Here is an 18,158-nt window from a genome sequence, read left to right on the forward strand (position 1 = left end):
TATATCACAACTGGTTTCAGCACTCCGTTATACATAACCAGTTTTGAGTTCTGACTGATCGTATGTGACTTGAAGATTTTCGAGATAGATAACTTCTATTACCAGCTGCTATTCGAGATCTTATTTCTGTTCCTCTATTATTATCCTCTATGATCACTGACCCCAAATATTTAAATTGTTGACACTTTCCATACCTCTTCCCATTAAGATGTACTTCATTCATATTTCCTGAGCCTTTCCTAGATGAATGCATATAGGCTATTGTATTTTACTATTATTTACTTTCAATCCCATTTCTCCTTAATGATGATAGCGACTATGATTATATGACTATATGTGACAATCGCAATCACCATGAATCAGCTGAACACAAAAAATCACACTGTCACTAAATCGCCATTATCTGTCGCAGCGATTTTCTCGCAGCTGTCACAGTTCAGAGCTATGACGGCAAGACGCTGTCACACTCTACTACTACTACTTGTGCAAGACAGTCATGTTTAGTGATTAAGTAGACTTTAGCGACTACTTCTTTTCTTGGCCTGTCTGGTATCATAAGAATCTCCCTTCGTCAGTTGTTTTTATTATTATTATTATTATTATTATTATTATTATTATTATTATTATTATCATCATCATCATTATCATCATCATTATCATCATCATCATCATTACATGCATAACATTTTATTATCATTTTTAAGCTGTCTAGATCATTAGAGTAAAACGTACATGATTGGTTGTGCATGAGAATTTTTCTCACAGTATTTATTTTTGTCACTACAGCATAGCTAATCTTGTTATTCAGCATGATTTTGGTCTATAATAATTTGTCACATTAATTATAAATTTCTAAATCAATAAAAATTAATTAAATCAGTTCGTTGATTTATTTATTATGAATGTGTTATTGTTATTATTATTGCTGTTATTATTAGTAGTATTAATAAGTGTCATTTACATAAACTTCTAATTGTCAATAATATTTAATTTTTAGATTGACACTAGGAGACCGAGGCAAATAGGTCTATACCGAGAGTCCACATGTGATTCGTGGGTTATTCACAGCTAATCTAGATTAGAGGTGCATAAACACACAAGACGACAATCAATCTTCTACAGATAGGTGTATAGTAACAAGAGAAGCCCGGCACTTACAGCAAATAACCGCAAGAAATCGTAACACCATTAGTCACGCAATGAGAGAAAATCTCACACTTGATATATGGATGTCATTACCACCAAACTACGTGAAATGTCTAACTTTTGAAACTACCAAATTATTTGTCAAAGTTAGAAAGTGAGCTAAACGATTGATGAACTCTCTGGTGACTGTCACTGAAGACATAATTATAACAATGTTTAAAAGAACGTTTGAGAGAAAATCTCATATAATGACCATTCGCAGGTTATAGTTCAATAAGTTAAATAATAGCATCTATATTTAATACCGGTACTTTTTTTTTAATAACAAGATTCTATTTGCAGGAAAGAACTAATGTTGTGCTGCATTCGACTGGTGGAAAATTGAAAATCACTAGTAGATTCCTATCCTGACTACACATATCTTGTTCCTATACACTTTGAGTACCGATATATTATATTTATGACTCATACGAGTTAACACTTCCTACATTGCAGATGATTTAACTTTGATTTTGCTTTTTGGTTAGATGATTAACTGATGTTGCATGACTGTATGTTGGAAGTTATGACTTTTCCAGTATTAAAAGTTGCTTGTAATTCAACAGGAACAAATCGGAAACATGGCAAGAAATCTGAAAGCTCTTGTCACAAAACATTCCTTCAAGGAGAGATATAAGACGGCACAATCCTACCTCCAGAAGCTCAGGTTCCTAGTTGAGGACGTGAGTACCAAGTGTAAAACATTGATTATCATTATTCAATTTCTCTTTTACAAATATAATGCCCCAAATTTAGCAATTTCAATTGTATTATCATTGGAGGTTAATTATTATATACCGTACCATGCTTTTCATTAGATTCTAATTTCCCTGGTTGAAACAATGAAGGACCATGAAGTATTGACATGAATCTTGAAAGGAAAATAAATCTGAGAGATTGGATGTTATACAGACTAACATAAAAGGTAACCATCTTATCCTTCCTGTTCCTTCCCTTCATTCACTTAGGAATCAGACATCTAGCGTCCTCCGTCCTATGTGTTTGTAATTAATTATAACGATTTCTTAGTTTTATTTCCAAGGTTCTCTAAATCCATTTATTGTGTCATTCACGCTATATACAGTGTGTTTAGGAATTCAAGAGCGTTTTTCTCGATCCATTTTACATTGATTTAATCCAACATACTTATGCTCAAAAAGGCACCTATTGTTAGGGAGTTACTTGTACAGGAAATTTAGAATTATGAGCCTTTTTGTTATTAAGTAAACATTCAAAGAAACATTAATATGTTATGTTTTTTCTTTATTTACATGTTCTAAACATTGGTTCAAATACAAAACTTTAATGAAAGTGAATTGTTGAACAAAACCATACAAATCAATCCTGTTCTCTTAAGCATAGCCTACTCTCTCTACAAGAATCACCAAGCAAATCGTCAGAACTATGTCCTCGTTTGTAGATTATTACCAACCAAATTTTCGAACTTTGATCATGATATGCCAGTTCGAGCAGGAAAAAGGAACTGTTGTTCAGGTCAGATTAAGATAGATCGATTAGGTAGGGGTGAGTAACAGAAGAATGACTCGTTTCCAATTCGACCAAATTAATGTCTTGCTTGCTGTCTCTCATGCCTGTCGTACATTCAATGTTAAGCGAGAAAGGAGGAAGCTACTTACATAAGCAAGTCCCTCTCCTCTATGGACTAGCATGTACGGCAACATATCATGTTTTACAAATGCATATTTGTCATTTCCGTCATTTTAATTCCAGATTCTACAGCTCGCGCCCAAATATTTTTCAGTTTATGGACGTCTTAATGAAAGTTCACAAAAATCAACTTGGTCAGTAAACAAAAGAAATCGGAAATTGCATAAAGAGAAAAATGAACGATTGGAGAATTACATTAACGTACATTGTTCAAAAGAAATTAACGATCCATAAATGAATTTGTGAGAGTAATGTCAAAACTGAACTTTCCATAATTACTGTAATTAGGGCCTATGAGAGAATAGGTGAAAACATAATGTATAGTCTAAAGGTCATTTCATACAGTTGCTATGGCTGTGACTAATTTTATACATGTGTTTTATACTTCATGGTCGAAATGGAAGTGATGTTTCTAGCTAGGTACTCTCAACAATTATTTTTCTCATATGGTCCAATTACACTCCATCTTTTTTTCCTCTTGGTCTAACTGGAAGATTCTGATTGGACATACTGCCCTCGGAACAGCAAGATCTCATTTTGTTGTGCAGTTGTCTCTGTAACTATTCAACTTTGAATAAAGGTATCATCATCATCATCATCATCATCATCATCATCGTCATCATCATCATCATCATCATCAACATTTCACGGTTTAAGCCATCAAAGCTCATAGGTTTTAGTCAAAAAGTTGTATCCATTTTTTCTTGGTCTGCCAATATTTCTTATACCTGACAGTTTATAATTTAAAACTAATTTTGGAATGTGGAAATCATTCATTCTGTCGACATGTTCCTTCCAGTTGTTTCTATATTGTTTTATTTTGTTTGTTAACTTAAAGATATTCAATTCATTTCGAATATCTTCACTTCTTTTTTTTATCTATTAAGTTATATCCAGCAATATTTCTTAAAAATTTCATTTCAACTGTTTCAATCGTTTGTTCTTCTTTTTTACCGGTAGTTAAAGTTCAAAATTCACAGCCATATAATAGTATAGGAACTGCCATCACTTTATGAAACTTTATTTTAGTTTGAATAATTTCAAGGAAAAATTGTTCCGGGGCCAGGTATCGATCCCGGGACCCTTCGCTTAGCGCGCGAACGCTCTACTGACTGAGCTATCCCAGGAATTATACACGACACCATCACAATTTTTCCCGGGATCGATACCCGGCCCCGGAACAATTTTTCCTTGAAATTATTCAAACCTGCTTTACAGGGAGCTACTACCTGAAAGCCAGTTTGCTTTATTTTAGTTTCTCTTCTCGTATTTTTAGAGATCTCTTTATAGTACCATAAACATAGCTAAATTTATTAATTTTATTTAAAATGTCTTCATTTTTAAAATAAGAGATATTGCAACCAAAGCAATTGACTTGTTCAACGGTTTTTCCTTCTATGATGATTTTGGCTCTTATGGTATTTGATCCGTTGAAAGCTAATATTTTAGTTTTGTTTATAGATATTGTTGAGTTATATTGATGACAGTAAAGGTATGCTGGGTTAAATGTTGAATTACTGGAGTTAGAGTACCAACAACTCATGATGTAATTTATACATTTCGAATGAATTCCCACAGCCACAGCACTCAATGCCAGACATATTTGTGTGGGCAATAAGTTCTGGCAAGAGGACAGCCTATCAGCGAATCCCTGCACGTGATCTGATCTACTCGATAGTGGATGAAGAGTGTGGACGGGACTGCGCCAGAGTACAAACTTTGTTCCTAAAGGTAACTACACGAGTATCATACTTCACTGATATGAAGTAACGGTCTCGCCAAATCAGCTTTCCTTTCTTGTTATGTGAAGTATGAATAGAATATTGTGATATCACAAACAACTTGACTTCCAGATATTCGCGGAAATCCATGTCTTCTTTCTATGTACAACGATTTATACTGAACTATTGGTTCAGCAGCGAGCGGTGACTTTTTCAGGGGGAGACCAGCAGTAATGGAATTGTCATGACACTATTTAACAAATCTACACAGAAAAAATATAAAAATATGTTAGGTAATACATATTACAACGAAAATAAGACTTACCAGTTACCACCTCCATGTGTACATCAACGTAATCTTCCTTTCCTTTTCGGGCAAATTTTTCTATGACGTCATCATAAAAATTGTCTTTGGCTTGGAATTTTTATTCAATAGAGCAGGGCTGGCAATTGGCTTCCCGTTTGAGCGGTTTTCCCATACGGATAAATAAAATCATGTTTGTTCCCTTGCTACTACCATCTGTAAGGTAGAAGTGAAGATGAATGTAGGTAGTTCGTTTCGTACAGATCAGGGGTAAAGTGTCCGTGTATGTATGTACTACGTATCTCCATGAATGTGGCAAAGCAGAAATATGGAATTGAGTTTAACGATGACTGTAAATTGTTATTCTTTCTTTTTAAGAATCAAAGTAGGGAGTGGACAGTGTTTTATTTGTAAAAACATGTCAGGTGCAAAAAATATAATTTAATATGGCATTATGATATGTTCCATGCTGAAAAATATAAAGTTATCGTTAGTGACAAAAGGATTCTAAGAGGAGGAAACAGATTTACATTGTCAATTGTCATGTCTTCAAACATTTTAAAATTTAAACATGAAATGTAATAAATTTTATAAGGTGATGATATTTAGAGGATTAGGCTAGTCTTACTAGTCCATTGACGACACATCACTGTATTGGTTAAATTTTGTTCATATTCAGTATCTACATACGTATCATGGAGATACAGAACTCAAGTGTCCACATTAGCAAAAATAAATTAGTATCTACATGTCGATTTATCTGGAATGAAATGTATAATAATTTTTAGTACAAAAGTAAAGGGTCTTTATCAGATAGAATGACCCAAACTGTTGATTTATTCGAAAACCACTGTATTATTATTTTTCTTTTTTTTATGTTTTGTTTCTTATATAAGACCTTATACCGTAATTAATTATTCGTATAGAAATTACTTTTCTAAAGACGTTCTTTTAAAGGAAAGGAATTATTATTATTATTATTATTATTATTATTATTATTATTATTATTATTATTATTATTATTATTACTTACTTACTTACTTACTTTACTTACTTACAAATGGCTTTTAAGGAACTCGGAGGTTCATTGCCGCCCCCACATAAGCCCGCCATCGGTCCCTATCCTGTGCAAGATTAATCCACTCTCTATCATCATATCCTAACTCCCTCAAATCCATTTTAATATTATCCTCCCAGCTACGTCTCGGCCTCCTCAAAGATCTTTTTCACTCCGGTCTTCCAACTAACACTCTATATGCATTTCTGGATTCGCCCATACATGCTACATGCCCTGCCCATCTCAAACGTCTGCATTTAATGTTCCTAATTATGTCATGTGAAGGAAACAATGCGTACAGTTCTGCATTGTGTAACTTCATTCTCCTGTAACTTCATCCCTTTTAGCCCCAAATATTTTTCTAAGAACCTTATTCTCAAACACCCTTAATCTCTGTTCCTCTCTCAAAGTGAGACTCCAAGTTTCACAACCATACAGAACAGCCAGTAATATAACTGTTTTATAAATTCTAACTTTCAGATTTTTTGACAGCAGACTAGATGACAAAGCTTCTCAACCGAATAATGACGGGCATTTCCCATATTTTATTATTATTATTATTATTATTATTATTATTATTATTATTATTATTATTATTTTTTACAGAGCTTCCTCAAATTATAGGCTGCCATTAGACAAAGCATACAAAACAAAAACAGAACAAATAGATGATGAAAGATAAGAGTAAAAAAAAGACAAACAATTAAACAAACAAATAAAGAATGGCAGTTCACAGAATAAGATAAGTTACAAACAAGTAAAGAAGCAATGAAAGCTAATAAGAAAAAGAAAAATGATAATGGTGCGTCAGTTTTTATTATTATTATTATTATTATTATTATTATTATTATTATTATTATTATTATTATTATTATTGCTGCTGTTGCTGCTGTTCTAACACCTCGAAGATTAGAAGAAAAAATGTGAATTCATTTTTTCTCAGGTACCGTATCACAAATATCAAACAGTTCTACACACATGGAAATATGTTTCTTCTCTAAGATTAACTTGGATCTTAGCAATAATCTCTTTTCGTTCCCCCTCCCCTCTCGTTCTCAATTGTGACTCCCTCTACACCTATGTGGACACTCCACAGAGATAATATGGTGACATGCTACTACAAGTGTTGTGTTGGTTTTCCTCCAGCTGCCAGGGAAGAGAGGGATGGGACCAAGTGGATGGACCATCCAGGCCAAACTGCAGATCTACATGTGGCTGGGACTCCTCAAACACAAAAAGAATTTTGTTAATGGACTGCCCAAAGGCTACGAATTGTCTCACGAGATCCGAAATGCAGAGAGACCGCGTGCTCTACCTCCATCTGTGATACACTATGTGGAGAAGCACGTGAGTCATTGCGAGATTCATTTCTGTTTTATAGAACCTTTATGATGATGTTGAATTCAATACATTTATCACAAATCGAGTACCAGTACATTTATCAACACCAACACCATCAACACTATTACTACTACACTGTCACTATTATCATTACCTACATAATTTTTGTCATTATCACTTGGGGTTGATTTATATGCATGCATATATGCACTTAGAAACCTGGATCTGTGCACTCAAAATAACAAAATATGCTCTGTTAAATTTTATCACATACACTGTTCAACATCTAAGAACTGTTTTCAGAAGAATAAAGACAATATTGTAACTTTTATACAAATCAAGAATGTAACTTTTATTCAAAGCAACAATAATCACTTGCTATAATTGAATGTAAACACTCCCGTCAACAATGGGATTTCCACTCCACACAGTAAGACAGTATTCGTTATTGCACTCCACAGACGACAATGACAATTTACTTGAATTATTGAGAACAACAATGTACTGCTAATCTTAACTAATGTTCACAAAACACTATTTACAAATCAGAACTGTCAGTTCTCAGTTCACAGTTCGTTTGCCTTGGCTAGTTCTTCTAGCTCAGTCACTCGAGTTCACAGTATCACGAACCCCAGACCTTCAGAGACAGTCCACTGAACTTCGAACTCAGGTCCCCCAACTGTGGTCTACTGCACTCAAACTCAGGACTTCGGACGCTCACACAGCTGCAGACACACTCAAGTCGAACTCCGGTCTCGAAGCTGGCTTCATTGCTGCACAAGACTGGCTGGCTTGCTGTCCACCGACTATAACAACAACAACAACAACTGCTCAAGTTCACTCGCGTGTCGTATTTATAACTAAACCGTAGTTTCCGGAAAGTACGATCTCGCGAACAATCGACAGATGCCTAAAAGATGATGCCTATCCAGACTTCTCTGGATTTCTCCCCACAGTCACCAGCTGCTTACTTCCCCCTCTCTCCCGCGGCCCAGCATGCTGCTGTTTCTCCTCTCCTCTCCGCATACCGCCCCCCAGTGCTCTGTGGAGCCTGTGTCGACTCCCGCGCGACCTGTCCTCTTGCGGGACGCGTGATCGAGTCTCGATGTGGCTGTCACAATATATTTTGCCTATTTTCATTCCATTATGTCCTACGGAATAATATTTTGGGAAAATTCTGCAGATAGTAAAAATATATTCTTATTACAAAAATGAGTCATTAGAATAATAGTTGGAGCAAAGGCTAGAGAATCATGTAGATTATTTTTTAAAAAATTAGAGATTCTGACCTTAACAAATCAGTACATATACTCTTTAATAAATTTTCTCTTATGTAATAAATAAAATTTTCCAACTAATTCAGCCATACATAGTATAAATACCCGCAGAAAGAAGGATTTTCGTACGCCATCATCAAATTTATTATGCTATCAAAGGGGAGTACGTTACATGATGATAAAAATGTTCAATAGTCTTCCTGAAGACATTAAGAATCATAGTCAAAACCAGTGGCGTATACTGGTTAAAGGGTTTGGGCTACCACTGACCCTATTATTACACAAAATATATTTTAAAATCCCTATAATAAAATTCCTTACATATTTATGTGAATTCCAGACGTCTTGATTGGGACGAAAATACGTTGATGACTTCGTCATTGAAATTAGAGTTGGGCCACTTGCAAAGTTTCTGTAGAAATGACTTTTCAATGGACATCAGTGCCAAGCCGGATAAACGTTCTTGTGTATGAGTTGATCTACAGTAGGATTTTATTCTCTTCAACGCAGAAAATGTTCTTTCTACCGATGCTGACGTAGCTGGTATTGTCACAATTAATGTTGCCAATTTTAGGACTTCAGGAATAACTTGGTTTAGCTGGTTTTCATATATGGCAGATAATATTTCATGGATAGGTTTGTTCGAAAAATCAAAGACTTCTGCTGAATATATTACACTTAATTCATTTTTCAAACGTATTTGATCAAAGTGACTGTTATAGGACTGAAATAATTTGTTTAGTGCCTCATTCGGGAAGTTTTCTCTATAAGCAGAAAATTTTTGAGAATCTAGAAGATGTGTGAACTGAAGCTTTCTATAATCAGAAAATCTGTCAGTAATTTCCATGTGCATACGATCTAGTATGATGTAGTACAGCTGCCTGTATTTCAATTCATCATCTCCTTTTCTTCGTTTTAATGGTGGTTCCATTGTATTGGCTGAAGAATTTTCATTTTCCATATTACTCCATATGGACGGAAACCCACTACGTCTGAACTCGGATATAGTATTTTTTTTAACTTTGATACCTCTTGCAAGTAGCATGCTATGTCTAGACTTTTTGTCTGAAGAATATTGTAGAGCACATCTGTATGTGTGAACACTCTAGCATAGACTTCAAGAAGAAATACATTCTGAAACTGTGTGAAAAAATTCAAATATCCTTGAGCCTGCACAATTACAGCATCATCCCAGTTTTCTTCAGAGTCATTACAAATGATATTTTTAAAGAAAGCAGTCCGTTTTTCTCTGTATTCCTTTACTGTATTTACAAGCCGAGATGTAAAATTCAATCTAGTTGGTGCTACTTTTGGGAGTTTCTTGTTCATAAATTCCTTGAGTTTTCTGATCTTTTAGGAGATGATGAGAAAAATGCAGCTAAACCCGACAGTGTTTTGAAAAAAATGCGGCATTCTGGAATGGATGAAGTAGTTTGTTGCAAAACTAAATTGAGAACATGGCTGTAACAATGGACAAATAGTGCTTGAGGATGCTTTTCTTGAACTTTTGTTTTCAAGCCATTAATATTTCCCGCCATAACTGAAGCACCATCGTATGTCTGTGCAATTAACTTATTGCCGACATTGTATTCTGCTGTAACACCTTCCGCATGCTGAAACAAAGCAGCAGCAGTTTTGTCCGAACTGACATTTGTGAATCCTATAAACTGTTCTTGAACATTGGCAGTACTGTCGACGTATCTTAAAACAGTGGACAATTGACTCTGATTAGAGCAGTAACTTGTTTCATCAACAACAATGGCCACAAAAGGTTTTATGTTCTTTATCATAACCCCACTTATAGCAAATATTAAGTAATTCTGAATTGCGGGAGAAGTACCACGAAATACTGTTGAACTCTCAAGATGATTGGCCAGTAAATGGTCAAATTCACTTAAGGAACTTAAATATTCAATATAATTTCCTATATTGTCTGATTCCACACTCTCGTTATGACCCCGAAAAGCCAATTCTTGTTTTCCTAGAAAGCAGACTGCGTTAATAAGACGCAATAAAATCTCCCGATTTTTTTTTTCACAAGAGCATTGTGTTGGTTGATGTGTAGAGCTTTTTGCTTATCTAGCTGTAAATCAATTCTTGTCTTTCCAAAGTTTGCAAAGTTCATGCTACTACAAATATGAGCTTTTGATTTGTCGTATTCTAGGACTGCCGCTCGAAGGGAGTTCATATTAGAAAACCCCTCTTTTGACCACACATTAGTTTCGCGGCTAAATAACAAACATGGCCAGCAAAATAGTTTAGATAGTTTAGAAGTACCACACAACCAATTCCACTTACCATATGATGTTGAAGTGAAATGGCGTGTGTACTCACGCTGTTTTTCTTTTACGTCCATGGACAAATTTAACTCAGGAGTTGGTCTTTCCATTTTCACAATTTCAACTTTCTCGTTGTTATGTATGACTGTTAAAAGGCACTTTTAATAAATCTTCTATTACACAGTCATTTTCAACACAAACTTCTCCAGAAACTTGTTCTGCCATATTTTTCACAATATCACTTAATTGGGAAATTAAAAACTTAATAATTCACAATTAATATAACTCTTAGACACTCGAACAAATCACAGATTTAAAATAATGCACTGCAAGAACACAATCACATTTAGAGCTAGCGTACTAAGCGTATTGTTGCTTTGTGCCTGCGAAGAAACCGATCACGAGAGCGGCAACTCCACGGCCTGCACTGCACGATAGAAACAGTAGGGAGTGGGGGATGGGCAGTTGTGCGAAGGACAGCGTGAGCGGAACGGTCACAGGCTACCTCACGTAGCAAGCGGTTTCTCCAGCGATGCCGCCTTGACAACTTGTTTCTTTTCGAGAGCAGAGAGCGCATATAAATCTAACAATTACTTTAATTTTAATTACTATGGTAAAACTAATAATACAAAATTATTACATTATGTTATATTATAAACTTTTTCTTTTGTAATTTCCTTGGGCTACTGCTGGTAGCCCCGGTAGTCCGCAAAATACGCCCCTGGTCAAAACCCTGCATTATTTCAGGTAAAACTAAAAAATTACTTAATATCTCACACTTTCTATTCTGTAGATGAATTCTTGACATTTCACAGTACTGTGTAAATATTTTAATACTATTAAATGGTAAACATATTGCATTGTATAAACTATTATTGTTATTAAGGTATTAATTCTGTACATATTTCATATTTGCATTTTATATGTTAAACGTAAGAATTGGACATGTTCTTTATTCTATGCTAACAAGCAAATGTAACAATATTGTGGAACGAATAAATCTATTTAATAAAGTGCATAAGATTTGCTGATGATATGATGCTGTAAGCATAAGAGAAGATGATACTAAGAGGAAGGCAGAAAATAGAAAAAACTGGAAAATGCTGGGTTTGCAGTGAAAGACCTGCCCTTGAGCAGAAAATTGTGAATATATATACAGACACACACACACACACACACACACACACACACACATATATATATATATACATATACATATACATATACATATACATATACATACAATAGAGTTCCAATTATCCAGCCTTCCATGTTATCCAGATCGCTTTTTTTTTTTAATTACAACAGTGTATGTATATGAAGTACTGAACAATAACAAAGTTTTTTTAAAGTCAATTACGTACTACACTGTATTATGAATAAAAACTCGTGTATATGTGAATAACGTTTTTCTACTTTACTGGTTTCGATCTTTGTCCCTTTAAGATTACATGGTCAAAAACCACATAGTGCTGCCACTTTCCATATTATCCGGATTTTTCTTATCAGGATTGCCCTCGGGCTATATAGCGGAATAATTGAGACTCGTGTGTGTGTGTGTGTGTGTGTGTGCGTGCGTGCGTGCGTGCGTGCGTGCGCGCGCGCGCGCGTGTTCTTTTAAGCAGTTTACTATTATTGATGGTTTTTCTATTATACATAAGAATATTGAGACACATCAGTTGTTAAATTTGCGTGTTATTCAACCCACAGCTTAAACAGTAAATTTCTGGCACATTTTTCGTTAGGCATCATTGATAAAACTAATTGAGGCGTTTAGTTGCAAAATCAGATATATCACTAAAACATAATTTTTCAGTATGAAGGAAAAACGTTTGCAAGGAACCAAGGATTTGCAACCAATACCATTTTCATCATACCAATCCATGTGATGTATCTGCCTTTGGTGCATAATAGTGCTATAGCAGTTGTAGAATCATATGAAGCCGTGAAATATAACAATAACTCATTTTCGAATAAAAAGTGATGTATCTGGTTTTGCAACTACACGCCTCAATTTAAAATTAATAGTTTTCTTGCGTCTGAGCTGTTCTAAAGTACAATGCACTCAACACACTGTCGAAGTTTTCTGCCTTGTGACCATAATAAAATGAAATATTCTGATTTGCCACGTTGGAACGTAAAAAAACAGAAAATTGCATTGTTATCGTGCCTCTGTATTATTGTTGACAGACAGCGAAATTCGAGCACAACAAAGAGTCTAAACATTTCTGCATCTTCCACTCTGATCATATTGCAGAGCTCTCATTACAACTGTCAAAATCTTATGCACATACGAAGTAGACGATAAGATGGCTTTTTCTTTTGACTGGCTATTCTTGTAATCTCAAATTTCATCCAGCATAACGTCTCAGTATTATAAATTTGCACAGTCAGCAATACATTTCATTATGGAGTGCTTTTTTGATTGCCGCGAAATTGTCCACAATGATTCGCCGACAACAGTGGACTGTGAGCCTGTTGTCAAATTGAAATAAATAAAATAAAAGTACGTACTACTGTAATGTTTTTCCATGTCTGCGTTTCTTCTGTATTCCAATTTTCCGTATTCTTTGTCTAATCACCAGATTGCTGAAAAGAATAGGTTTTAAGGTGCTAAATTTCAGAGTTATCTTTTCTCTGTTCACATATTAAATTTGGGCAACAAATATAGCTCATAGATTCTCATACAACTTGTATGTAGCATAAAGTGAACAAAATGTTATGAATGCAAATAGTAAGAGCTTATTCTCAAGAGTGTGTCGTGTGTTCCAGTCATTCCAGCTGCGCGCGCACATGTACCAGGCTCGCTCACTGATCGGGTCAGATGCTTCTGGCCTCTCAGATCCATTTGCCAGAGTGGTGATCGGGGAGTACTGCAAAGTGACTCAGGTAATCGATGAGACTCTGAGCCCCACGTGGGATGAGCTGCTCATCTTCGACGAGATCCTCATCTATGGGACCAAGGAGGACATCAAGGCTGACCCTCCCGCCATCATCATCGAGATATTCGACCAGGACAAAGTGGTAAGTTTCCATCTTATCACTAAGTTACTCCTCACGAAATGAGAAGAGATATTTACATGTTGCTGTAATTATTGCTATCGTCAGTGTTATCATCATCATCATCATCATCATCATCATCATCATCCATTATTCTATCAACTTCATTGACATCACCATCGTTATTGCCTATATCATCATTATCACCATCAATATAATCATCATCTTCATTACAAGGTGGCACTGCTAGCATCAACATAATTATTGTCGTTGTCACTGTCACCATTACTATGGGTTATTGTTGCGAACAGTCCAAAATATAAAACTTTTTCTAAGTGTTCAAATTACTTTGACCATATACTTCTAGATTTACAATAAACCTATTTATTAATTCCAAGACAAGGACATCCGCCCAGCAGTCCGGGTGACTATGAAGATCCAGAATGTAACATAAATATTTATCAACAATATATACATAAAAAAAGTCACCCTAGGTAGCGCTGGCCTTCTGTTTCCGATGTTGCGGGTTCGATCTTGGCCCAGGTCGATGGCAGGTGTTTGAATGTGACAGGCTATGTTACCAGATTTACTGGCATGTAAAAGAACTTGTGTGGGACAAAATTCCGGCACACCAGTGATGCTGATATAGCCTTGGCAGTTGCAGTTGCGAGCGTCTTTAAATAAAATATAATTTAAGTAATTAATTACATAAAAAAGTGGAAACTTACATATATCTACATGCCAAGAACACATAATTTTATAGATACATTGAACATTGAAACAAAAATTACAGAAACAGTAATACACATATTTACGAGAAGTGACTAGCTGTACAAATGATTATGTAGGATGTTTAGTGAATATTTCAATACATTAATACAAATATTTTGAATAACCTGACTACATATATCTAATGATTTGAGGAGGGTGTTAATTTATATGAGGTACCTCGAGTCCTGAAAAGGAGACTTTTCACCTCTCATACCTTATAGGCAAGTTATGTCTCTCGCTTAAGCGAAATGTGCATGAGCGGTAAATGATGTCCTTTTCTTCATTAACATCCGCAGCCTGTTCATTATTCTTCTCAATTCTGGAGAAGTTCGAAGTTTGAACTTGGATAGTGGGTAAGAAAATATGTGGTCTTGTGCATAATTGATTACAAAGGTGGATAAATTTAGAAATCAAAAACAGAAATTAAACGAAGAATTTTACTAACAGAAACAGTAATAAATTTTTTAAATGGTATTTTATCTAGTGAAAAGATCATAAAAGAAACAATACAGTGTATAAATCAAAGCACAGTTCTTTCGTTAGAAATATGACAAGCACTGGGAAGTTTCTACTTTGATAAATATTGAGGGAAAGCATACTGGAAACAGCTATCAACCGAAGAATTAATTAAAATGTTGCCTACTGGAATGATTATTTTTATAAGATACATGGGAACATCCAGATTGGAAAGAGTTAATAATAAATTGATATAGATATTAAAGAAATAATGGAGTAAATGAGAGGCCACATATTAAAGAGATCATAGTGCAGAAGAGATAAAGTAAAAAGTATGATGTGGGGGAAGAGATAGACTTGGTGAGAAGGAATCGAAGAAATCACGAATTTAGAGAGATAATAAAGAATGGATAGGCAAAAATGGAGTTGGGGCATTAGAAGATGATGAGTCACTACAGAAATAAACATAGCCTAAATAATGCGTGTGTGTAGTGGAGAAATATGACCACACTCTCCCACATGGGAGGAAAACGAATCGGCAGTAAATGGTGATGATTTAGGCCAATAGTCCCATACAAAAAATTCGCCGGTAAGAGGTGACCTCCTAATGAGAAAACGTTATGTTGATCTTACTGTTTATCAAAGCATAATGTTGAAAATGATGATGTCCACCTTTCTGGGTGCAAGAACCACATTGGTGTAGAAAATTCCGAAATACCTTCTGTAACTCTCTATTTGTAATATCACTCAGCACTCGCCTGATTTCATTCATATATAAAAGTCATAAACATTTAAACGAGTTGGGGAACATCCGCAACTAATTACGCAATCATCAAACACTTTTTCCAATGCTCGTAATGATATAGTGGCTATAGCCTATGCACAGTGGAGTTATGGGAGGGCACGTGACTCCAAAGATAGTCGCAATGAGGTAGAAATAATATTTTGTATAATAATTAATTTCTTTTAGTGAAATATTTGTCTGTCTACATTAAGTCACTGATCTCATTTGTCAGCGTATTCCACTTAATAAACAAAATAACGAAGAAAATCACCTAACAGATCTTGCAGTTGAGTGCCATCGTGTGTGATTTTGATTTGAAATAAAGGCCCATTCATTCTTTACTAAAATTATTATATTTCACGAGCATATTTCCTTCACAAGTTGATTGATAAGTACTGAATATGAACAAAATCATGCCATTAGTTCAGAAGAAATTGCTGCACACAAAGGCAAATAGACAGCAAGACAGCATATCCTCAATCCCTTTCTTCACATCAGGAATCCTGAAAAGTTATATTTCTGAAAATCTCGAAATCTATCTTTGCAGCATTAAAATGCCTTTTTCTATACTTCTATAATGAGGAAGTAAAATATGAGCCGTTCAGAGCAAAAGTGATGCAAGTCAAAATTGGGTAATGAGGTTTAAAGTAAAAATTCTGTAAAATACAGCGCAACGTAGCAATTAATATGTCCTTCTTGCTATCCACTGACTACTAATAGTTTAAATAAAGTGAATATTAATTGATACTTTGCGCTGTATTTTACAGAATGTTTACTTTAACACTCATTACCCATTCTTGACTTACACCACTTCTGCCCTGAATGGCTCATATTATACAACATACTTAATTTACCCAAGAGTGTGAGAATTGTGAATTAGGCCTACTCCAGGTTTGTATGTCATAAATCCTTGCTTTGTTTTAAGAATGTAACTGATAAATTTTGAGCTGTAAAAAAAATTATAGTACAAAAGGATCCTTTAAAATAATTTGTAACTTATGTACTTGTGCAGGGTAAGTCCGAATTTATTGGGAGAACAGTGGCGAAAGCGCATGTGAAGCTGGCTGAAGAGCCGTATGCCAAACCCAACTTTCCTCCCTCACTTGAATGGTATGAGTTAAGTCGGGGCCCAGACCACGCGGGAGAGCTGCTTGCCACATTTGAACTTCTAGAGGTATTTATAGTTATCAACTTATCATTCTGCTGAGTAGAAACAGTATTATTCTGAAATGACAAATGTAAGCAAAATAAATTATTTTCTTCGAAATAAATCTCTTAGTAATCACATGCTACCCTTTATATCGTACAGCATAACATTATTTATTATATTACTACATTGCATCACCCTTGGGTAAATGCGACTAGGTTTGCAACATAGTGACTCTTTGTTCCAATAAATTTATCTATAAATGTAGGCTCTGTCTGGAAAATATGCTGTTTCTCATATTCCCATAGAAAAAAATCTACAGTAGAGATGTGAGACTTGGTGACACTGGAGGCCATGATTGAGGTCCACCTCGTCCAATCCAATGCACACCGAATATGTTATTTAATTTCTCACGAACTTTCATTGCATAATGTGCTGTAGCCCCATCTAGCTGAAATTACATTTTCATCCGTTTATTCAGTGTTATCATACAGAAAGTCCATTACAATGCTGTCCAACAATTCGCCAATTGTGTACTGATCAGCTTCATCATCAGAGAATGTAAGAAAAGGTGAACGTATCTGTTAGATCCATTATAAAGAGCTAGTAAAAATTCAACAAGTAGATTCCCCTTTTCTTGCCTTCTCTGTTTCGAAATGTTGGATGGCTATACATCTGACATGATACAAGTCTCAGAAATCTCTCACCATGTTAGACACTGTGAAAGTTTTAATTTGTACTAAAATGTTATTGTTTGCAAATAATTATATACTTAGCCTGTGAGCAACCACACCATTGCAAATTGTAAGTGCGCTTAATTTTTAATTTCAAATCCTCTTTTCGGTCAACCAGTCTCTGTTGTGTTAAAGATATTTTTCGATAAATCTGCTAATTTCTTATTTACGACACATTTTGCACACATAATTGATTTCTAAATGTTTACAACCACACATGATCGACAGTATTTTTCATGTAAATTTTCAATTTCGTAGCTACAAACACCTTCAGATCCATCAGGTCTGCCTTCACTGCCCGAACCAAAGCAACTATCGGAGACAACTTCAGAGACTGACGTTGGTCCTATGCTCCCTGTTCCGAGAGGCATTCGTCCAACATTAGCCAAATACAGGTACAGTCAAATGCTGTTTTGACATTGCTGAAGGAATTA

At 35.1% G+C, this 18,158-nt stretch overlaps 1 protein-coding gene across 1 annotated transcript in view; it reads left to right on the forward strand.

Annotated features, from left to right (window-relative positions):
* Positions 1 to 18,158, forward strand: part of LOC138713513 (otoferlin-like) — a 1,213,561-nt gene that overhangs the window by 1,128,947 nt on the left and 66,456 nt on the right. The window contains exons 16-21 of the mRNA XM_069845682.1: positions 1,752 to 1,868; positions 4,432 to 4,584; positions 7,082 to 7,282; positions 13,605 to 13,856; positions 16,856 to 17,017; positions 17,983 to 18,119. Of these exons, the coding sequence (XP_069701783.1) occupies positions 1,752 to 1,868; positions 4,432 to 4,584; positions 7,082 to 7,282; positions 13,605 to 13,856; positions 16,856 to 17,017; positions 17,983 to 18,119 (1,022 nt within the window). The remainder of the gene's footprint in view (positions 1 to 1,751; positions 1,869 to 4,431; positions 4,585 to 7,081; positions 7,283 to 13,604; positions 13,857 to 16,855; positions 17,018 to 17,982; positions 18,120 to 18,158) is intronic.

This window comes from Periplaneta americana, chromosome 14 (genome assembly GCF_040183065.1).
Source record: "Periplaneta americana isolate PAMFEO1 chromosome 14, P.americana_PAMFEO1_priV1, whole genome shotgun sequence".
Taxonomy (NCBI): domain Eukaryota; kingdom Metazoa; phylum Arthropoda; class Insecta; order Blattodea; family Blattidae; genus Periplaneta; species Periplaneta americana.